At 37.2% G+C, this 24803-nt stretch overlaps 1 protein-coding gene across 1 annotated transcript in view; it reads left to right on the forward strand.

Moving 5' to 3' along the window:
- The window catches only part of STAG1 (stromal antigen 1), a 363983-nt gene that overhangs the window by 180914 nt on the left and 158266 nt on the right, over positions 1–24803 (forward strand). The window contains exon 6 of the mRNA XM_049775919.1: positions 14844–14920. Coding sequence (XP_049631876.1) covers positions 14844–14920 — 77 coding nt within the window. The remainder of the gene's footprint in view (positions 1–14843; positions 14921–24803) is intronic.

Consider the following 24803-nt stretch of genomic DNA (forward strand, 5'->3'; position numbering starts at 1 on the left):
ATTGGTTATTATCTTCTTTTTTTTTAGTCAGTAAATAAGTTTTGATTTGAGTGCCTCCTTTTTGGCCCATGAGGGCACTGCTCATTTTACTCTTGGCTCTGCACCCATGGGTTGGTTACTCCTGTTATGCTAAGGAGACCATATGGGATGCTGGGGATTTAATTTGGTCAGTAGTGTGTAAGGCAAGCACCTTACCAGCTGTATTATTACTACAGCCCCACCATTTTTGGGGGTAGGTGGTTCTGTTTTGAGTTTGATAAATTCTTTTCTCACAGTTTCCTTTTTTTCTTTTTCTTAATAATTCTTAAAAAGGCATTTTAAAATATTTTTATATGTGTGAAGCATACAGAAAAAGGCTTGTTGTTTTTCTCACGTTTTTCAAAAGGTCAAAAATGTTCAGAAATAGTTCCAAATATTTGACCAAACTGTTACCAGCAGATTGATATGGATTTGCATGGGTTGTTTTTGTTGTTTGTTGTTGTTGGTGGTGGTGGTGGTGGTTTGTTTGTTTTTTGGTATAGGTAGAGATTCTCCTCTTAAGAGGTCTCAGGAAGCCCAGGGGCTCTTTTAGTGATTCTCAGCCAACTCTGCTGGTTGTTCAGTGGGAGGGCCTATGAAACTACATTGCTTCTTGGGCTCTGTGGTGCTGAGAGATTACCCAAGGCACTCCAGAAACACTTGATGGCAATATCTGTGGCATCATTTAATAGCAAGGACTGAAAGGCTTGCCTTAGCCAAGCTTTCTATACTGTTTCTCTAGCCTATTTTAGCTGATTTTTAAAAACATGGAAAAGAGAACTGCAAGTTGCAAAATTTACGTAAATACCATTTTCCTCTGAGATTAATAAAAGTTATAGTTTATGTTATTTTCACTTGGTTTCATGGAATACACAATATTTTCTTGCTTGACAACAAATAGTTAATTACTCATGGAAAGAGACTTGGGAATATATATCTAGACTCCATGTTTTTATATTTTGATTCACCCTTTTTTTAAAATTTTTACCATGTTAGATACTCTCCAGAATTAAGAAAACCAATTCAGAGCATTACACAAGTATAATATTGTTTGTAATTGTGAAATATTGGGAAAAAATTAAATGCTTGTATAGAATAATGATTGAATAAAGTATCTTATGGGCATGTAGTGGAAGATTATGGCACTGAAGAAAATAATTGGATTTCTGTGGATAGCTGCCTATAGACCTTTTGGATAATTTCTTTGAGCAACATTCAAACTGAAACAGTTTGTACAATATGCACTTTATGGAGGGAGAGAAAGAAAATGATGGGTCCAAAAGAAAAACAGAAAAGATAAAGGTGATTGGTTCTTTGCAGTGTATTTGTTTTATTGAAATGAGGTGAAAAGTTTAGAGAGGGTTGAAGTAAAGGAATAATATGTAATTTGAATATTCTTTGTGAATAGTTCTGATTTGTGAAGGCGGGCTGGAAAGATGGTGCAGTGAGTAATGAACTTGTTTGCCTTGCAAATAGCCAACCCATGCTCTATTCCTTGGCATCCTATATAGTCCCCCAAGCACTTCCAGAAGTGATTCCTGGGTGCAAAGCTAGGTGTTAACACTAGCAATGCTAAGTATGGCCCCAAAACAAAAAAGAAAAAGAAGTAAAGGAAAGATAAAAACATATTCTTTCTTTTCTGTTTGCATTAGTAATGAATATTACATAAATAGTTCTTGTAATTTTTTCTCTGTCTGAAATTATGTCAGTGTTAAAAGAATGGGGGGTAGCCTAGGAGACGGACCGCGGTTCGATCCCCCGGCGTCCCATATGGTCCCCCAAGCCAGGAGCGACTTCTGAGCGCATAGCCAGGAATAACCCCTGAGCTTTACCGGATGTGGCCCAAAAACCAAAAAAAAAAAAAAAAAAAAAAGAATGGGGGGAAAAGGATCAACAATGTTAAAACTAACATTATATTTAAAGATACCTAATGGAGTCCTTTTATACAAAACTAAATTTAGTTAGATTGGATTTTCATAACTATTACTGTTATACTAGTAAGAGTCTATATATTGAGGTAGTAAAGTCTGCTCACTATTTGAAAATTCTTTAGGAAAAAATTTTTTTTGTAATATTTTTGTTTGTTTGTTGGGGGGGGGGGGTCACACCCGGCAGCACTCAGGTTACTCCTGGCCCTGCGCTCAGAAATTGCTCCTGGCAGGCTCAGGGGACTATATGGGATCCAGAACTGGTACCACCGTCCTTCTGCGTGCAAGGCAAATGCCCCACCTCCATGCCTTCTCTCTGGTGCCTCTTTTGATTTTTTTTTAATTATTATTATTATTATTATTATTGGTTTTTGGGCCACACCCGGTGGTGCTCAGGGGTTACTCCTGGCTGTCTGCTCAGAAATAGCTCCTGGCAGGCACGGGGGACCTTTATGGGATACCGGGATTGGAACCAACCACCTTAGGTCCTGGATTGGCTGCTTGCAAGGTAAACACCGCTGTGCTATCTCTCCGGGCCCAAATTTTTTGTTTTGTTTTGTTTTTTGTTTTTTCGGGCCACAACTGTTTGATGCTCATGGGTTACTCCTGGCTAAGCGCTCAGAAATTGCCTCTGGCTTGGGGGGACCATATGGGACACCGGGGGATCTAAATGTGGTCCTGATCCTTGGCTAGCACTTGCAAGGCAGACACCTTACCTCTAGCGCCACCTCGCCGGCCCCTTTTGAAATTTTTTAAAGTTGAAAATCAGTTTGCTGGGGCCGGAGCAGGTGGCGCAGGCAGTAAGGTGTCTGCTTTGCGCGCACCTACGACGGACTGCAGTTCATCCTATGACGTCCCATATGGTCTCCCACACCAGGAGCAATTTCTAACTGCATAGCCAGGAGTAACCCCTGAGCATCACCAGGTGTGGCCAATAAACACAAACAACAAAAAAATCAGTTTGCTGAATGAATATAAATAGTATAGTAATTAAGATAGTGATAGAATAAAGGTAATCAAGATAAATTATGGTAGCTTATGTAAGACTAGGCAGAATATAAGTTTTTTTTTGGGGGGGGACACATTCACCTCAAGTCTATACCTAAACTGATGTATAGCAAGATGAATTTTCAGTGAAATGTGCTTAAATACAAACTAGAGGAATAGCATGTACAGAGAGAGAAATAAATATCTGAAGGAAGACAGTTACTTCATATTCTTGATGTTTGAAGGAACTTTTATTTTCATTTTCATTTCTTCTTTTATTTCACTTCACACCCGTGATGCTTAGTGCTTGCTTCCGGCTTCATGTGTTCAGGAATAGTTCTAAGTTCTCTGATTTAGTGGCATTTATTGTATTCCTGTGGTATTTGTCAATATAACTTTAATTTATTTGAAACTATTAGATTTTTCTGTTTTTCTTTGCATCTAGCTTTAGGTTTGTTAATTTTATTTTTCTTTCAAAAGTCCAGGTCTTCATTTCATTGGTCTTTTGTATTTATTTATTTTATTTTATTGGTTTTTGGATCACACCCAGCGGCGTTCAGGGGTTACTCCTGACTCTGTGGTCAGAAATCAACCCTGGCAGGCTCGGGGGACCACATGGGATGCCGGATTTAAACCGCCAGCTGTCTGTGTTGGTTGCATGCAAGGCAAACGCCTGACCGCTGTGCTATCACTCCAGCCCTGCTTTCTTTTATTTTTGCTTGTTTTATTTACTACTAATTTAGTTTCTATACTTTATATCATATATTTATATGGTAATAAAATATATATTCTTTCCCAGTTTCTTAAGAGGTCTGATGTGTGTGTGTGTGTGTGTGTGTGTGTGTGTGTGTGTGTGTGTGTGTGTGTGTGTTTTAATTAAGCCGATTTTACTTTATATCATCTATGAAACACTGTTTGTGTTGGGGCTACATCTAGTGGTGGTGCTCAGTTGTGGAGTCCCTGACTGTTCACTACGATTACTCCTGGTAGGCTCAAGGACCATATTCCCATGCTCCCATATGCTAGGGATATATACTCCCATATGGATAGGCTGCATGCAAGGCAAGTGCCCTAACTACTTGTCCTCTTTATCACTATGTCCTTAGCACTGTTTGTAATTGTGTTCCTTTTGATATCTTATGTGTTTTCTTTTATTTCTAGGAATTCCTCACTGACCTAATAGTTTTTAGTGCTTGCTGTTTAATATGTCTGTATGAATTTTCCAAGCTGTCTTTATGGTTAATTTATTTCTTTGTAGCATTGTGATATGAAAAGATACTCTTGATTTCTTTCTTTATGAATTCATTGAACTTGTACACAGCATGGGGTCAGACATTGAGATTTTTCCATGTACATTGGAGAAGAATGTATATTCAGTTTTTTGCAGGTGAGGAGGGCCCTATAAATATGTGTCAACTGTAGCTCTTCCACAGCTTCTTACTCAAGGCTATTGTTTTTGCATTGATTTTTCTGTCTGGTTGATCTATGTAGTGGAAAGAGTGTGGTATTAAAAGCTCCTGCTACTGTTTTGTTGCCATTGGTATCTCTGTTCATGCCTGCTTATTAGATGCATTATATATTTTGTTTCCTTTGATACATAAGATGTTAATGAAGTGTTAAGTCATATTTTGTACTGATCGCTTAATCGTCATACAGTCTCTACCCCTGCCTCATTACTATTTTTACTTCGAAATTTACCTAATAGAAATATGTATGGTTGTCTCTGCTGTTTTAGCCTCCATTTGTCTACTTTGTTTTTAAACTTACTACTTTGAGCCTATTTTTATCATTATCTCCTGTAAGTAGATGAAAATTGGGTTTATATCTTTTATCTATTGGCTATTTTTTTTTCTCTTTGAGTGTTGTGCTCTTGCTAGTGATATTTAGTGAATTAACAGTTTTCTATATGTGTTGTTTGCCAAGTTTTTTTGGGTTTTTTTTGTTTGTTTGTTTGTTTTTGGCCGTCTTTTATATTCCCCCAGATATTTTGATGCTTCCTTGTGAATAATTACCAGGTTTCATTTGCCATGCTTTGAGTCTTTTCAATTCACATTTACAGATTAATAACTTTTATTTCTAAAAACATATACTAGAATTTGATATTGAAACTATATGGACCTGTCTTATTTTGTTTATGTTTTGGGGCCACACCTGGCAGTGCTCAGGTGTTAATCCTTGCTCTGTACTCAGAAATTGCTCCTGGCAGGATCGGGAGACCTTATGGGATGCCCGGGATAGAATCCAGATCAGTCCAGGTTGGCCGCATGCAAGGCAAACACCCTACCCATTGTGCTATCTCGGTGGCCCATGACCTGGTAAAAGTAAATTATTTTTGTTAGTTTATTTATGTAATTTCCTTTAAGTAGTTCTGCTATGATGTTGTTATTTTTATAAGAAAACACACACACACACACACACACACACACACACACATACAGTTTTGGTTTTTATCCACCTTGACAGTACTTGGGCTACTACTGTTGGGCTACTCCTGACTCTAGCAGTTGATACTAGGATTCAAAGCATGGGCTGGCAAAGCATATACAGCAGTCCTTTGAGTTATCTCCTGATCCTTGACAAGCTATTGCTTCTTGAGATTAATTTCGTCAAAATTTTCCTAAGTATCTATCTTAGTTTTATACATAGGATTCTCTAACTTAGATTTGTTTATTTTTATTCTTCACTTCATATACTTTGAATCCTGTATTATAGAACATGTAGTTTTCCAGACCATTCATGTGTCTTAAATTTGTTTGTTTTTTTTTTTTTTCCTTTGGTTTTTGGGCCACACCTGGCATTGCTCAGGGGTTACTCCTGCTGTCTGCTCAGAAATAGCTCCTGGCAGGCACGGGGGACCTAAGGGACACCGAGATTCGAACCAACCACCTTTGGTCCTGGATCGGTTGCTTGCAAGGCAAACCGCCACTGTGCTATCTCTCCTGGCCCAAATTTGTTAATATTAAAAAAATCGTTAATATAAAACATTTTCAATGTATATTTAACTAGTATCTTACTGTTGTTCTATTGTTATGTTAAGGTATTTTATATTCTTATAATTTACTTTTAGCAGTCCCAGAGATAAATATATCAAAATTTTATGTCATGATTATAGTTTTATTTATTTTTTTGACTTCTTTAAGTCTTCTGTTCTTCCTGCAAGTAAAGACCATGACAGACATTACTAACTTAGATATATGATTAGGATTAATAATAGATATAATTTATTTATGTTAATAGTTGTTCCCTTGTTTAGATGTGCTAAGAATAAATAACACTTTAAGGTAAAAAAATTTCCTTCATCTTCTAGGTCTTATCAAATGGGACATACACAAGATAGAAAAAATATTTTTATTTCATTCTTATGTACCCTTGTTTAGATGTGCTAAGAATAAATAACACTTTAAGGTAAAAAAAAATTTCCTTCATCTTCTAGGTCTTATCAAATGGGACATACACAAGATAGAAAAAATATTTTTATTTCATTCTTATGTAATTGGAATGAGAAATCCCAATTTGTCCTTCCGGACAAAAACAAAGTGACCAAAGCTTAACATGTTTTATTAGCTTTTTTACCTAAAAATTGAATTGACAATAATGTTAATTTGAGTTTAAAGAAGTGATAATATTTGGATCTAAGCAGTAACAAGATTTATTCAGGTAGCAACAAGTTGAAGGACAGGCAGGAATGATCATACTTGGAAAACAAAGACTACACTTGGAATACAAAGAAGCATATATATATAACAAATATAAAAATTAACAAAGAACATAATCTGAAAACTGATCTTCAGTAGAAAACTGAGATGGACACTGGGACTATGGTGGAAGGAAGTAGACACTCTGGTGGAGGGTGTGTTGCTGTCATAAGTCATACTTGAAACCCTAGTAGTAACAGCATTGTAAACCACTGAGCCTAAAATAAAAAAGTTACAGATTTTATTTACAGCCTTCTTGACACTCTTTTATTTATTTTTTTAAATATTTTTACTATCCTTTATTTTTTATTTTTAATAATACTCTCTTTTAATAAGGATGCCTTCTATCCTTCTGTTTTAGAGAAGGTATTTTTTTAAGGTGGATAATTCATTTCCTGCTTTTAAAGACACAGATAGAATCAATGTGTTCATTGTATACAGACCATTTCCTGAGTATTTTGATTAAAATTAGTGATTAGGCACATTGCACTTTGCATATGCTGAGGTGACATGTTTTGGAATATCTTATTTTGACCCTATGTACTTATTCTCTTTGATCATCTTCCCAAAACCTCATGATATTATATAACAGGGGTCCTCAAACTTTTTAAACAGGGGGCCAGTTCACTGTCCTTCAGACTGTTAGAGGGCCAGATTATAGTAAAAACAAAAATTATGAACAAATTTCTATGCACACTGCATATATCTTATTTAGAAGTAAAGAAACAAAATGGGAATAAATACAATATGTGGCCCGCGGGCCATAGTTTGAAGACCCCTGTTATATAATGTAAAGGAAAAAACATTAACAATTTTATATTAAAAGATATTCTGTGGTAGGGGAAATGTGACTCAAGTGGTAGAATACATGGTATGCATGTGTGTGATCGTGGATTTGATCTATAGTGCCTACTGACTCTCATACTTACATACACACTTGGCATTATAGTAATGGAGGAGATTATGTAAAAAAATTTTATCTCTCCGGGCCCCAAGCAGGCTTTTGATGCATGCAAATTAGACAATGTTCTGTACCCGAATCTACACTGTAAAAAGCCTGCTCAGATGAGTCAGAGAGGAAGTCTAAAATTAGGGAGTCATCTTATACGCCCGGTCGTCTTATATGCCGAAAAATTCAGTACATAATAACTATTTGATAAAGTAGAAAATTATAAACAAGGGCCCGGAGAGATAGCACAGCGGCATTTGCCTTGCAAGCAGCCGACCCAGGACCCAAGTTGGTTGGTTCAAATCCCAGTGTCCCATATGGTCCCCCGTGCCTGCCAGGAGCTATTTCTGAGCAGATAGCCAGGAGTAATCCCTGAGTGCCGCCGGGTGTGGCCCAAAAACCAAAAAGAAAATAAAAATAAATTATAAACAAAAGATGAGTTGATATTGGTGCAAAATAGAAGGAATTTATAAAAGTGTTATTTAAATTATTTGGGGCTTTTGCTGATGTATCTTATTTACAAGTGCAAAGGGGGGAGTTGTTTTTTTATGTATAGTTTTATAGATATTCTAAAACCCCAAATTATCTAAAATATTTAAATCCTGAATTATATTATCTATATGATGTAACTGTTCAGATATGTAGTGCTGACTGTCAAAAAAAAACAAAACAAAAACCCAAGATACTTGGGTTCTCATATTCCTTTAATAATATTCTGAAAATTTGGGGCTGGAGTGATAGCATACTGGTATAGCATTTGCCTTGCATGCAGCTGACCCAGGTTGGACCTGTGTTTGATCCTGGCATCCTATCTGTTCCCCCAAGCCAGGAGTGATTTTGAGCGCATAGTCAGAAGTAACCCCCGAGTGTCACCGTGTGTGGGCCAACCCAAAAAAACCCTCAAATAATATTCTTAAAATATATGACCCTTTTCCAAAAAAAATTTACAGTTTAATTTTCAGTTTCAAAAATTCATAGATATATAGGAATTCGTGCAGTACCATAGACTAAAAGGACCTATCTGTCTAGAATCAAATGAGTAACGGATAAATATTAATAAAAGTTAGATTTTTTTCTTGGGGCTGGATCGATAGCTCAGCAAAAGGGTGTTTGCTTTTCACAGGGCTGACCTAGTAGGAAGGATCATAGCTCAATCGTTTAGCGTGCCATATGGTCGGTCCCCCAAGCCAGGAGTGATTTCTGAGTGCATAGTCAGGAGTAACCCCTGAGTGTCACCATGTGTGCCCCCCACCCAAATTAGATCCTTTTCTTTCTTTTTATTTTATTTTTTTATTTTCTTTAATTCTTAAATTTCACATTCTTAGTTACTGTGTCTTGTAAATAGTTATTAGAGTTTCATACATGGAACATTCCAGCATCACAATCTCCACTCCTCTCTACCCAACCATTGTACTAGTATTCCTTCCCTACATTCTTCCTGTGGTAAACTTCCTTCTTTAATTCTTGCCTTATGTGAACAGCACAAGTCCTAAACCTGAGTTTGAATTTTATTGAGGTACCACGATTTATTTTACTGTTAATCACACTTTTCTGCATGCATCATTTCACATTAGGCCTATTATCACAAGAGCCTGCTTCACCCCAAGACCCCTTCCCGGTATCCCCTGCACCATGTAAACTCAGTTCAGTTGGAAATTTTTTCATAAGTTAAATTTAATGTTAGTTCTTTCATAGAAATAGTTGAAAAGTTTTTATAGCTGCAATATAGTACTTACTATTGTAGCAGCTCAAATCAACTCTAACAGATTTCAATATTTACAAAATGATGTGTTCTTGATGTAAATTAATTATGTGCAATCTTGAAAATCTACTTAATTGGGATTAATGTGCCAATATCTGAATTTTTATTTTAGTATTTAGTTTGATGTTTAGCTTTTGTGTTTAGAGCATGAAGTGTATATATAAGGTTTTTTTTTTTGGTTTTTTTTTTTTTAAGAAATGTTAAGTGTGTAGACTGCCATCTAGAGACAAACCTCACTGGAAAAATAACTGCAATTACTACTTTTCATATTCCAAAAGATTCAAAAGTTTACAGAAGTGAAACTTATACTCTAAGATAGTTCAAGAATTAATCTTGAAATGCACATTATTCTGTTTAACTTTCACTTTATTTCCAAGCTTTTAATATTTAATTTAAATGTTTTGTGTTCCTAGTCCTTTCAAGTGCCTGAATATTTCCTTTTTAATGATTCATACTTTCTTTATTAATTTGTCCATATTAATTTATGATAAATAATTAATTTATCTATTCTCACATAATTTTGGTTTACAACTTGATATCTATAAGTTTTAGTTAAGTAAAAGTGCAACAGAAAATGCCACTACCAAAATATTTGTATTTGTTAAAATATATTTATGATTCATCACCAAATTTGATTTTACTGATAAATATTTTATAATTCACTCTTAAAAAAAGAAACTGAATTAAGGTGATTCACATATGGAACAATTAATTAGAAAAGCATTACTGTGGGGCCGAAGAGATTGCCTGAAGGTAAGGCGTTTGCCTGTCATGCAGGAGGTCATCAGTTCAAATCCTGGCATCCCATATGGTCCCTGAGCCTGCCAGAAGCGATTTCTGAGCCTAGAGCCAAGAGTACCCTGAGTGCTGCCGGGTGTGACCCAAACCCCCCCACCCCCCCAAAAAAAAGAAAGGAAAAGTTTTTTTGGTTTTTTGGGGGGGTTTTTTTTGTGGGTCACACCCGGCAGTGCTCAGGGGTTATTCCTGGCTCCAGGCTCAGAAATTGCTCCTGGCAGGCACAGGGGACCATATGGGGCGCCGGGATTTGAACTGATGACTTCCTGCATGAAAGGCAAACACCTTACCTTCATGCTATCTCTCCAGCCCCCAGGAAAAGCATTTTTAAGGACAGGTGTTCTTCGGTTAATATATTTCAGTCATACCAGACTTCAGGGGTTCTTTTTGTTCCTGTTTTCTCTCCTACCCAATTATTGGGCCACAGTTTGCTGTGTTCTGACCATATTTCTTGCTCTGTGATCAGGGATGATTTCTGGAGGATCTGGGGATCAACCTGGGATCTGCTGCATGCAAAATAAGCACCTTACACCCTGTACTATCTATTTCTCGGTCCCCCAAGATCCATACCTATTTTGTTTTGATCTATTCCTGATGGTGTTCAGATCCTGCTCTGTGCTTAATCATATTGCTGCTGATTCTCTGGGGGCTATATGTCATGCCACTGATCAAATGATGCAAGTACTTTAAGCTGTGTATGATCTTTCCAACTGAGGTTCATTAATTTTTGTTGGGGGTGGGAAATGATGCTTCCCACGCAGTATTCCTGTTGATATTCAGCTGGCTGTGGTTCAGTGAAGAGACTTGAGATTGTGGTAACTGTTTTGGTCTTGTAGAGTACCTACAGGGCCACACCAGAAATGTTTTGGAAGCCTTGTAATATCAGATTGAACAGAGTCAGACCATCCTGTTCTTCCTAAACACTTTACTGTTTTTCATCCTGAATTTAGGTTTTGTTATTTTTTTTTAATGAGCTGAACTATGAGCTATGAACATAAAATCGCCACTTATTTGGGTAAATCATTTTGTTGCCAAAATTCTGTCTGCCTTCCATCCTCTGCCTTTCTTGATATCTAATATGGAAGGGTAATAAAGTAGGCTAAGTTCTGTTCTAGCATCATAGAGTAAAGGAATAAAAAAGTGTTTGATTTGAAAATAACAGGTGGTGAGAAAGTGTCCTGTGTCATTTAAAAGTCCCTGAGGATTACTATTAATCTGCAGATAAAAAAGATTGAAAACCACTGGTCTATTTCATTTGTTTAGAGTAGTGGTTTTCAACTATTGGTCTGTGTAGACTGGAGATTTGCATGTTTTAAAATGTTGAAAATCACTTCTAAAGGTTTGTGATTTTTATTTATTGAGATCAGATGGTTTCTTCTTGACTTTTCTGATACTGATCTTATTTAATTGACTTACCCTTATGGCATTTGGGACAGGTATGTTTAGTACTATTATATCCAGCGGTTTCTACTTTGGAGGTACAGGGGGTGATGGGAAAATTCTGGAGTCGTCACTTTTATCCCTGCTTCAAACGATGATGGGTGAATTTAACAGACAGTGCTGGATGGAGGGATTAAACTGTCAACAAGCAAAAATAGTATTTTGACTTCCAGAACTGTTCACTAAAGAGCTAAGTTTTTATGTTAACTTCCAAAATGATAAAGGAGTATCTGAAATTAAATATCAAAATTGTGCCAATATAATCTTAATTTTGTTTTGTTTTGTTTTGTTTCTTGGAGGACCATATGGGCTGTCAGGGGTTGAACTCAGCCAGTCATGTGCACATCAAACACCTCACCAGTGGCCAGTGTCTCCAGTCCCCAAGACTTAAATTTCATATAGTTAACTTAATTCTACTTTCATATCCTGAGTTGTTTTGTTTTTTTTTTTTTTTTGACAAATATGTTTTAAAGCCTTCTTTAAGGTACAGTTACAAGAAATTACATTTATTAAGGAATATCCCATCAGCATGAATCAGTTAAATAAAATCACTATTAGAAAACTCAAGAAGTGGGGCTGGAGAGATAGCATGGAGGTAAGGCGTTTGCCTTTCATGCAGGAGGTCATCGGTTCGAATCCCAGCGTCCCATATGGTCCCCCGTGCCTGCCAGGAGCAATTTCTGAGCCTGGAGCCAGGAATAACCCCTGAGCACTGCCGGGTGTGACCCAAAAAAAAAAAAAAAAAAAAGAAAACTCAAGAAGAAACCATTTGATCTCAATGCATGATTACCACAAATCTTTAGAAGTGTTTTTTGACATTTTAAAACATACAAACCTCCAGTGTACAAAGACCAATAGTTGAAAATTGCCACTCTATTTAAGATGGTAGTATATTAACATCTATTTTAAGGTGGTAGTATAATTTTAAAGATTAGAATTCAACCTCACCTGGAATACAGTACTATCAAGAAAGGAAGGAAGATAAGAGATTGGCAATGATATCTTTACACTGAAAGTAAAATAAAGTAAGTTAATCAAATCAAATAAAGGCATTGGTAAAGAATCTTGGTCCACTTTACTAGCGTGGGAACACTCACTCTAGAATGATTTCTTAAGGGCTTGCTATATGTTATAGTTGCTATAAGACAATTCGTCTCTATTCTTATTGTTAATTATGGGAAGACCTGTTCAGTTCTCCTCTTCATGGAAGTATCTATTTTCTCTGTGTTTTTCTCTCTCCTTCAACCTCCCAAGTGATGCTCAGGAAGATCTGGGACCCTATCAATGAATGATTCTCAGCCAACCAGGCTAGTTGTTTCAATGCAAGGGCCCAAGCTTGAGATGCTGCTTACTCCCTGCATTACCAGGTCTTCAGGTCCTCACCCAGAATCCATGCTAAGCATGATCTCTAACTACAGTACTATACTATCTCCTGACCCCTCCTCCAAGTTTTAATGAGGTTGTTAGTTTCTGTATTGTTTTACTTCGTGTTTTATGCATCTTGGATGTTAGCCTTTTTTCTCTTATATTGTGTGCAATTACTTCCTCCCATTCATTAGGATATCTTTTCATTTTAGTCCAAATTTAGTAACAGCATTTATCGCAAACCAATAGCCTATATCATACTCAGTGATAAAAACCTGAAAGTCTTCCCTATCAAATAAGAAAAGAATGTTGATATTTTCAACTATTATTCAGTATAGTTTTGGAAGTTCTTGTCAAAGCAATATACAAATCAAACGGATCAACTTGGAAAAGAAGTTAAACTATCATTCATTATGTGATATGAAAATACACCTAGAAGATTCTAAAGACTCCTCTTAAAACTTTTACAAACTAGAGGCCAGAATGATAGCACATTGGGGAAAGCATTTGCCTTGCATGCAATCAATCTGAATTCTCTCAAGAATCTCTCAAGATCCCCTGAGAACAGAGCTAGGAGTAAACCCTGAGCACTGCAGGATGTTGCCCCAAAACAATAGCAGCAACAACAAAAACAAAATAACCTCTTAGAAACTATAAACTAATACAGATACACAATAATTTGTTTATATTCCATATAAAATAAAGAACTGAAAAAGAAAAAAGACAACCCATATAAAACATTAGGTAACTAGGAATCATCTTAATAGAAGATGTGAAAGGCTGGTTTATACATTGAAAACTGGAACTCGTTACAGATTGAAAACTGGAGGGCCCGGAGAGATAGCACAGCGGTGTTTGCCTTGCAAGCAGCCAATCCAGGACCAAAGGTGGTTGGTTCAAATCCTGGTGTCCCATATGGTCCCCCGTGCCTGCCAGGAGCTATTTCTGAGCAGATAGCCAGGAGTAATCCCTGAGTGCCGCCGGGTGTGGCCCAAAAAACCAAAAAAAAAAGAAAAGAAAAGAAAAGAAAACTGGAAGACACTGTTGGAAGAAATAGGACACTGGAAAATAAGAAAATATTTTACATTTATTGATTTGAAGAATTATTCTATCCAAAATGAATATTCTATCCAAAGCATTCTAGAGAGTTAGTGCCATTGCATCAGAGTTCCAATGGTACTCTTCAAGGACTGAGAAATTAAAATGTATGTAATCAGAGTCTGGAGAGATAGCACAGTGGTACGGCATTTGTCTTGCACACAGCCGATCCAGGACAGATGGTAGTTTGAATCCCGGCATCCCATATGGTCCCCCGTGCCTGCCAGGAGCGGTTTCTGAGTGCAGAGCCAGGAGTAACCCCTGAGCACCGCTGGGTGTGACCAAAAAAAGGGGGGGGGGGGCGTGAAGTAGTGCTAGAGGTAAGGTGTCTGCCTTGCCAGCACTAGCCAAGGAAGGACTGCGGTTTGATTCCCCCAGCGTCCCATGTGGTCCCCCCAAGCCAGGGGCAATTTCTGAGCACTTAGTCAGAAGTAACCCTTCAGCATTAAATAAGTGTGGCTCCAAAAACAAAAAACAAAAAAATGTATGTAATCATAAGACTTTCAATAAATCAGAACCATTTTGAGGGGGGAAAAAAGGAAGATGGGAGGACAGTATTGCATTTTTATTTTTTTGGTGGTTCCTCCACCATCCCCTTTATTATTTTGGTTTTGGGTCATCCCTCATAGTGGTGAGTGGCCTACTCCTGTATCTGTGCTCAGAATAAATAAATAAGAATTTGAGGAAAGAAAGGCAAAAGTGTGTTATTTTTAATTAAAAAATATAAAACTTTTGAAATAATGATCAGATTGAATTTAATGTTTAGCCTGGGTAGAAAAGAATAACTTAAATCTGTTGTTTCACAGGTACTGTGAGAATAGAGATGTTTCGAAATATGCAGAATGCAGAAATCATCAGAAAAATGACTGAAGAATTTGATGAGGTATAGCATTTTAATATTTACAGTTTTTGTTTTTTTTAAATAATAAATATGTTTACTGCTTTTTTAAGAAAATGGTGCTTACTATAAGAGAAGACTTTACATTTCAGTTGTATGATAATCTATGCTATTTAAAATTAATAATTACAGGGGCTGGAGCAGTGGCTTAAGTGGTAGGGCATTTGCCTTGCACACGCTAACCTAGGATGGACCACGGTTCCATCCCCTAGCGTCCCATATGGTCCCCCAAGCCAGGAGCAATTTCTGAGCTCATAGCCAGGAATAAACTCTGAGCATCACCTGGTGTGGGGCCCTCCCCCCTCATAATAATCACTGAGGGCTGATTACATTGTGGGGAGATGGCATTATCTCCACTACCCATGCCTGGGTTTTATAAATGTGAAAGTCTTGTTATATGCTCAAGGAAAAGGGTATTAAAAATCAAACAATCTAGGGCCGGTTTGATAGCACAGCAACAGGGCGTTTGCCTTGAAGAATGCAGCCAACACGGGACGGACACCGTTTCAATTCCCAGCATTCCCCTGAGTGCCGCTGGGTGTGACACAAACCAATCCCTCCCCCAAATTAAATATAAAAAAAAAATCAAACCATTTACAGTATGATATTTATCTTAAAAGTAGATCAGTGTTTTCCTTCTTGCCCCTCATTCTTGAGTGGTATCTATGTGTATATGTGTAGAATTTAGTTCTTATTTATAATACTTCTCAAGTGTATTCTGATTTCTGTTTTTTGTTGTTGCTGTTCAAAACAAAGAGATTAGTTAGTGCAAGGGTAATTAGTGTTTGTCTTGCCTGTAGTCAACCCTGGTTCAGCTCCTGGTACTGCATCTGATTATCCAAGCATCGACAGGGGTCACTTCTGAGCACAGAGCCAGAAATAGCCTTTTGAGCACAACCAGATGTGGCTCAAATACCCAAAGTAAATAATCATTGCTAGTCATTACTGATTAAGCATGTATAAATCATTTTAATTTGTTTGTCCTAACATTTTGTCAATTTTACACTGATTGAAAATGTTAAAATAAGAGGTCGGAGAGATAGCACAGCGGCGTTTGCCTTGCAAGCAGCCAATCCAGGACCAAAGGTGGTTGGTTCGAATCCCGGTGTCCCATATGGTCCCCCGTGCCTGCCAGGAGCTATTTCTGAGCAGATAGCCAGGAATGACCCCTGAGCACCACCGGGTGTGGCCCAAAAACCAAAAATAAAAAAAAAGTTAAAATAAAGCGTTTTAATTTTTGTAGTGTATTTATTCTGTACTCAATTTATGTATTGTTTTAGATCACTAGTGTTTAATTTTTGATACTTTGTTTTAAATGTTAAATTTTTCATTTAAATATGATTTTGGAGTGATATCACAGCAGCAGGGTGTTTGCCTCGCACCTGGCCAACCGTGGACAGACTTGTGTTCAATTCCCATTCAATTCTTGTTCAGTTCATCCCATAAGATCCCTACCTGCCAGGAGCGATTTCTGAGCACAGAGCCTGAAGTAAACCTAAACACCACTGAGTGTGACTCAAAAACCTAAATAAATAACAAATATGATTTCCATTTCCCCCTCTCTGTCTGTACCCCCACTAGACCTTGGCTTTTTCTTATTAATAATAGTTTTCTTATTTTGCTATTTTGAGGGGACTGCCCTTGGCAGTGCTCAGGGGTTACTCCTGGTTCTGCTTGCAGGAATCTCTCTTATCTGGAGGACTCATGGAACTATATGGAATGCAAGGGATCGAACCCAGGTGCTTGCAAGGCCTGTCAGCTGAACTATCACTCAGGTCCCCAATAGATTTCCTTTTATTGATTTGCCTCTGTGTGTGTGTGTGTGTGTGTGTGTGTGTGTGTGTGTGTGTGTGTGCGCGCGCGTGTGTGTGTGTGCGCGCGTGTGTGTGTGTGTGCGCGTGTGTGTGTGTGCGCGCATCTTTGTCTATGTGTCTGTGTCTGTATGCACGCAGTATGGGTACTGGGTTTGTTTTTTGTTTTTTTTTTTAATTGAAACCCTTGTGATTTACAAAGTCCTTCATAGTGAGGTTTCAGACATACAAAAAATCAGGGCCAATCCCACCATCAGTGTTCCCCAAGTACACTCTATACCACCACCACCCCGGTCCCCCAGCCTGTCAGTTTAACAGACCCATTTTTAAGTTTAGATTGTTAAAGTTTGGGTGTCTTGATTTTTATTTATTTATTTATTTATTTATTTATTTATTTATTAGCCTTTGTTGTGGATATTTCGTTCTGTCCTTTTTAAACACTACCAGTGCACCTGAGACCTTCTGGCCTCTGGCCCCTATATATTTTTTTATATTTGTGTTTCTCCTCTTATACTCAGTTTTTTCTCTTCTCCTAGCTATACTCTGAGGCCAAGGCTGTAAATTTTCTTTTTTAACTGGAAAGTGCTACAACACACTTGAACAGTTCAAAATATATGTCTTTCTCATCAGGTGTCCACCTTTAGCAGTATATAAAAAAAATGCACCTATGTGGGCCGGAGCGGTGGCGCAAGCAGGAGGGTGTTTGACCTGCACGCATTAACCTAGGATGGACCAGGGTTTGATCCCCCAGCGTCCCCCAAGCCAGGAGCGATTTCTGAATGCATAGCCAGGAGGTAACACCCTCACCAGGTGTGGCCCAAATACAAACAAACGAAAAAAAGCATCTATGTATCTTTAGTTCTGTTTCAAAATGTTTGGTCACATCAGGGAAGTTTGTTGAGACTTTGTCTACAGGAGACCTATTTTCATGTGTGTCCATATTTGTCTCCATTCTTTAATTTCCTGAAAAAATTCTGAAAGCGGGGCCAGAGAGATAGCATCTAGGTAAGGCATTTGCCTTTCATGCAGGAGGTCATTGGTTCAAATCCCGGCGTCCCATATGGTCCCCCGTGCCTGCCAGGAGCAATTTCTGAGTCTGGAGCCAGGAATAACCCCTGAGCACTGCCGGGTGTGACCCAAAAAAACACAGACACACACACAAAAAAAAATTCTGAAAGCCAGAGAATTTTGTGTGTGTGATCACATGTGTGCAGACACATGTATAAATGTACATACTCCCTGTCCCAGTCCACCCCATTTTAGTTGGTAGAGGGACTTGGCTACATAAATTTATTTACAATTTTTTTCTGATTATTGTGTCTATCTGATGATATTGGAATTTTGGTGAAATATTAACATTCTTGATTATAGGAGGATTCACAAAGTCTGATATAAGGTTTGAAATATAAGATACTCATATATTTAAATATAAAATCAACTGGATTCTTTCTGTGGAACTACTTTTCAATTAAAGAAAGTTTTAATTGGGCCGGAGAGATAGCATGGAGGTAAGGCGTTTGCCTTGCATGCAGAAGGACGGTGGTTCGAATCCCAGCATCCTATATAGTCCTTCGAGCCTGCCAGGGGTGATTTCTGAGCATAGAGCCAGGAGTGTGTGACCCAAAAAAATAAAAATTTAATTCTTGAAACTATATATAGTAAATAGAAAATAGCAAAATTGATACTGTATTAAGCACAAATTTAGAATACAGGTGATTCGAATGAAATTTAAAGTTTTAATGCATCTTGAACTTTAGCTACTAACACATAAGCTAATGATTAAGCTTTTAGGCGACAATTCCCAAACCTTTTTTTCATGTTGCCTGGGAATATTTAAAAGCAACTGATGCCTTGGATCTCTTCCAAGGTTAAATGTCTTAATTTGTAAGGTCCTTAAAGGAGTTTTTGCTTGCGAGACGATTCTGATATTCGACAGAGTTTGGAAACTATAGTTCAAATGGAAATAAAAAGTTAAAGACAAATACTGGGTGAAGTACACTGATAGTGAATGACAGTTCGTAAAGCAGTTAGCCTATTCTCTTCACACATTTTTCTTTTATTTCTATTTCATTGTCTTATGTCCCTTCTTCAACCCCTTTCACCTGGGGCTGGATCCAGCATAAGTCTAGTTAATAAATACCTGGTAAATGAAGTTTTTCCCTTTGTAATCAGTAATTGAATATATACCTTTCATTTATTTTAGTTTGTATCATATATTTATTTGTAGAACTAAATACCTAATCTTTATCCAGTGTCACGACTTGAATGTATAGTCATCTATGATGAGTTTGTGCAAGAAGTTAGTGCCATTACATTTTTTATTAGTTACCTGTGACTAAATGTTCAGATTTGTTGTTTTATTTCTCTTTAGCACAGGAATCTTTTCATTTTGTAAGAGTAAAAATAAGTACTGAAAACCATAGGTCATCATTGTCCTAGTCATAAGAAATGAACAATAAGTGAATGAACTAACAAATAGTTCCATTTTCGATGCCAACTTTTCTGAGTATTAGACTTTCCTCTTTCTTCCTTATACCTGATACTCCATTGACTCAGATCAATCTGAAATATGGGTAGACTTCTATAATATACTAAATTTATTCAGTTTAAGTAATAATGAAAATTTTAACCCTTTTCTTTAAATAATTTTTATTTTGACCAAAGTGGATTACAAATCTTTCACAGTAATATTTTAGGTATATAGTGACATTGAGTCAGGTGCATTCAAACCACCAATGTTGTCCTCCCTCCACCCCTGTTCCCAGCATGCATCCATAGCCTCCTCCTTTGCCCCCTGGGCTGCTAGTATAAGTAGTCCCCTCTGTGTCTAGCTTATTGTAGATTGGGTATTGATTCTGTTGTTGTTGGCTTTGAATTTGGTATTTAAGTCTGATCATTTTTTATTTCTACTCGATGTTCACATGACTGTTGGGTCTTGGTACCCTCCATTATTTCTCCCTCAATTTGTGAGGCAGAACAAGAGGTTCAAGTTATGTCTTTCTGTTAGAAGAAAAGAATAAAAGGGCGGGGGGGGGGAATAAAACAAGCCAAAAAAAAAAATGAGAAGAGTCCTTCTATAGGCTATAAATATTAATTTAAGAGAAGGAAGGGAAAAGGGAAGAAAAAAATCATAACAAGAATACAAAAAAATTTTAAAAAAAGAAAAGCATGACAGCAATAAGCACCCCTTCAATAAAGACAACAACCAAACAATAATCATGGTCCTGAGATAAAAACAAAACAAAGCACAAAAATAAAAACCAAAATCAAGTAACAACAATAACAAAAAATTAATTTGCCTTTTTTTTTTTTTTTGCATGGGCACAGTAAAAATTGGGGTGATTAGAAAGAGAATTCCCTTGGCCTAAGAGATACAGGGTTTGTCAGTCCTTGAAGTATACTGTCCTGGGAAGAGCTACAGGCTCTGTACATGCTCTTATTCTCTCCCTCAGGTTCTTTTGTGATGTCTGGAAACTTTGCGCTCAGTTGTGGATGATAAAATCAGGCCTCTGTAACTAGAGATCTTCATCATAGGATGGGGCCTAAGATGGAGTCTTTCTTATGTTTCTAGAAGTTCTGTTCCATCACTGTTTTAATCAGTCTTCTGTAGTTGGTGGTCTTGGTTTTTGCATTGAACCTAGGGTGAAGCCTAGGATAGAGTCTTTCATTATGTTTTAAGAAGTTCTGCTCATTTGTAGTTGTCTCAGTCAGACCTTTGGAATTACAGATCTTAGTTGTTGTATAGAACGTAGGTCAAAGCCTAGACTAGGGTCTTTTTTATTGGACCCAGGATAAGTTCTGCCCAGTCATGGTTGTCACAGTCAGTCTTCTGTAGATAGCAATCTTGGCTTTTGCACAGATTAAAAGATGACATGTCTTCTGATTTCATCTTATCGTTAGGTGGTGAGGTAAGACAGCCTGCTCTTGGACCAAGTTGTTGCCATTTCCTCATTGTCAGGGTGCCATATCAAAACTGACGCTTGCTTGTTTGGTGTCAGCAGTATTAAGAATGTCCCAGAGGGGGGCTGGGAAGGTGGCACTAGAGGTAAGGTGTCTGCCTTGCAAGCGCTAGCATAGGACGGACCGCGGTTCGATCCCCCGGCGTCCCATATCGTCCCCCCAAGCCAGGAGCGACTTCTGAGCGCATAGCCAGGAGTAACCCCTGAGCATCAAATGGGTGTGGCTCAAAAACCAAAAGAAAAAAAAAAAAAAGAATGTCCCAGAGGGAGTTTGGTTCCTGGAGCTGTTGCAGAGAACTCTGTCAGTTCTATGTCTGAGATCTAGGGTTTGGGGTTGGAAGATCGCTGTCTAATCACATGGAATCTATTAATGTCTTACTGGCATTCCTGATGAATTACGGAGATTTATTTTTTTTTTCGGGCCACACCCTTTTGATGCTCAGGGGTTACTCCTGGCTAAGTGCACACAGTATTTACTCCTGGTTTTGCTCAGGAAAATATATGGAGTGACAGGATTGAACTCCAGTTGACTCTGTGCAAGGCAAGCGCCCTACTGGTTTTATCTCTTCAGCCTAGTGCATATATTTCGCAATAGACTGAATTTCTTTTGTTTGTTTTTGTTTTGGGGGGGCCACATGCCATGACGTTCAGGGGTTACTCCGGGCTTTGCGCTCTGAAATTGCTCCTGGCTTGGGGGATCATACAGGACACCGGGGATTGGGGATCAAACCTAGGTCCATCCTAGATCGGCTGCATGCAAGGCAAATGCCCTACCACTATGCTATCACTCCAGCCCCTGATTGAATTTCTTAATACTTTTAAGTACTGCTAGAATTGGAAGTTAGTTTGTGCTTAATTAGCTGATGGCTGATAATAAAGATGAATTTTTGTTTAATTTATATTGTGTTCCAAATTAACCAATATTCTTAATTACGTGGCTATTTAATATATAATAGAACTTCAAGTTCAAATAGTATTTATTTAATGATACATTTTATTAGTTGTGCTTTGTAAAGATTTTTTTTTATTGGATCTTTCAAAGAATAGTATATTCCTTGTTTCTGAAGCATTTTGGAGGGAAAAATCTGCCCATAACTGATAAATTTAAAATTGTTATTTTCATCTTTAATAGTAACTGATGATGTATATAACCATTCTCCAAACTTTAGGATAGGATATTTTTCTTTCGAGATTTCTGGAAACTTGGTATCCTTGATGAGATTAATGTAGGTAGTTTCAAATAACTTTTTAACACATCCTCTAGAGAATTCTATCATTTTATGCTGGAGCAGTAGTACAGCAGGTCAGGCATTATCTTGTATATAGTTGACCCAGATTTGCTCCTCAGTATCCCATTTTGTCCCCCAAATATACTAGGAGTAATTTCTGAGTGCAGAGCCAAATGTAACACCTAGCACAGTTCAGTGCGGCCCAAAAACAAACAAAAAAGATAACATTTGACATACGTGAGATACATAAATCTGTCACCTAATTTAATCTGAAATATTATCAATTGTATTAAAATACATGTGAAATAACTCTTTTTAGTGTTTCTTAGTGATAAGCAATATGTTGGATATTATTTTTTAAAATTGGTTATTATTTAGAAAAAATTAAATCCATCACTAGGTCATTTTCCATTTTAAATGCTTGTACAAGTGTCCATGGCTTATAGTAAAGGTTAGTCATTCAATACATGTTAAAAGTACATTTTAAGGGGCTAGAGAGATAGCATGGAGGTAGGGCATTTGACTTGCATGCAGAGGGCGGTGGTGAACCCTAAGCAGAGTTCAAGGAACAATAGCCCTTTTAGCACCACCCATGACCTAGCTCACCTATTCCCCTCCAAAGTAAAAAATTGAATAGTATAGGCAGTCAAAACTATATATTTTCCTTAATTCTACTTAATAGCAAAGGAAACAGAAAATGCCCAAATGTTAATTCATTAAGGAAATATATTGGAATCATTTAGCTGTCCTTAACATTATTTTAAGCCAACTTATAAAGTATGATTTTTGTAGTAATTTACTCAGTGAATATCTGAGTATCTGTTAAATATTTTAAGCATAGTTGAGTTTGTTTTTTATAACTACTATTATTTTCTAGATGACCATGTTGTTCTCTTAATGACCTTTTTCTTCAGTTGAATTCTTTAGTGACCTTATTTTGAGGTTTTTAAATTTGGGGCTTTTTTTTTTAACATATTTTACTATTCTGATGTGTATTTGAGTTTTTATGAAAGTTTTCCTATGTATGATTTTTTTCCTGAGAGATTATTTTCTTGTCCCTTTTCCTTTCATTTGCTGTTGATCATGTTTTGATGGATTATTTTCTTTGCATGGTCTCCTTGTGGAGCTCTAAATGTCAGGTTCAAAGTTATAAAGTAACTGTAGTTTTTTTGGCAAATGTTTGGGGGTCATCTGTAAGTAGCAAACTGCCAGCTCAGATATATTTTGAGAAGTGTTTCATCCTTTTCACTTAATTAGCTTATTAATTAATATTCTACATATTCAATCTTTTGTTGTTATTGTTGTTAATTAGGGTCACACCCAACAGTGCACAGGACTTACTCCTGGCTGTGCACTCAGGGATCACTCCTGGAAGAACTCTGGGGACCACATAGGGTGCCTGGAATCAAACTGGGATGGGTCATCTTCATCTTTAGTCTTAAATATTGGAATATTGGGAATATTGAACCAACCCCCAACCCTTCCCTCAGAGAGAGTGAAAGTGAGTGTGTGTGTGTGTGTGTGTGTGTGTGTGTGTGTGTGTGTGTGTGTTGAGGCTATTAAACCCTATTGTTCTAAGTGTGTGTGTGTCTTACATGAATGCCTGCTTTCTGCATCTTTCTATTGGCATTTACTACTATTCTTTTTTTTTTTTTTTTTGGTATTTGGGTCACACCGGTGACGCTCAGGGTTTATTCCTGGCAGGCTCAGGAGACCATATGGGATGCTGGGATTCGAACCACCATTCTGCATTCAAGGCAAATGCCCTACCTCCATGCTCTCTCTCGAGCCCCATTTACTGCTATTCTTAAGTATCACACTAGATCTTTTTCGTGGAGCACCAATAGAAGTCAAGAACTCATTTAAAACCAGTTTTCTTAGCAATTTTCTCTGTAAAAGACAAACATTACAAATTGTGAATATTCAGATAACATGTTAATATAACTTTGCAGGTTGGCTTTGGGAGTTTCCATTTTTCTTTCTAAGTATTTGAGAGGGAAAACCTTTATTTGGGCTTAGTGGTCAATTTCGTGTTTTTAAACAAGTTGATACCGATATAAGGATACCAAGTACCCAGTTTTTCTTAATTTAAGTAGTTAAGCAATGCTCTCTATAAAATAGTTCAAGTTCATAATAAAATTGGAAGAACTGGGTCGAGGTTTTATTTGTGAAAAGTTAGTTTGAAATACTCTCATTGGATGCCTTTATGTTTGAAATCTTCAGGGTTTGGGGTTTGGGGTTTTGGGAGGGGATGTGGGTTGTTGTAAGTGGTCTCCAAGCAGTGAGCAGAGATCCAGGCCTGGTAGTTCTGGTTGAAGGAACTGAAAAATGAAACTAAATGCTTTTACTTAACAGTTTCAAAAACGTTAAGACTTTTTGGTTGTGAAAGATCAAATATGTTAAATAACATATTTAACAAATATGTTAAATCCAACATTTTCTTTTCCTTTTCTAATTTCTTTTTTATTATATCACCAAGAATTTAAAAATTACAAAGTTATTCATGATGGAATTTTCAGTCAAACAATGTACCAACACCAGTCCCTCCTTCACCACTGACAAGTTTCTTCCACAAGTGTCCCTCCCATTTTTTCTTCTCCCTGCAATCTGTCTCTATGGCAGATACTTTATATCAACTTTCAACTTTCCAGAATGACCCTCTACTTCCCTTTACCTGTTGTAATTCTTCCCTGGCCTCTCTCTCATCATCCACCACACAGATGGCATTCTTTCTACTGTAAACCAGCAACATTTTCTTTCTGTAAATCCCCTTCAATTTTCATCCCTTTATATTTTGAGAAAAGTCCTTTTTTTATTTTTTGCAAGGGGATAGGGGTACACACTGATTAAACTGATATACTAACTTTTA

This window comes from Suncus etruscus, chromosome 6, assembly GCF_024139225.1.
Source record: "Suncus etruscus isolate mSunEtr1 chromosome 6, mSunEtr1.pri.cur, whole genome shotgun sequence".
NCBI classification, from domain to species: Eukaryota; Metazoa; Chordata; class Mammalia; order Eulipotyphla; family Soricidae; genus Suncus; species Suncus etruscus.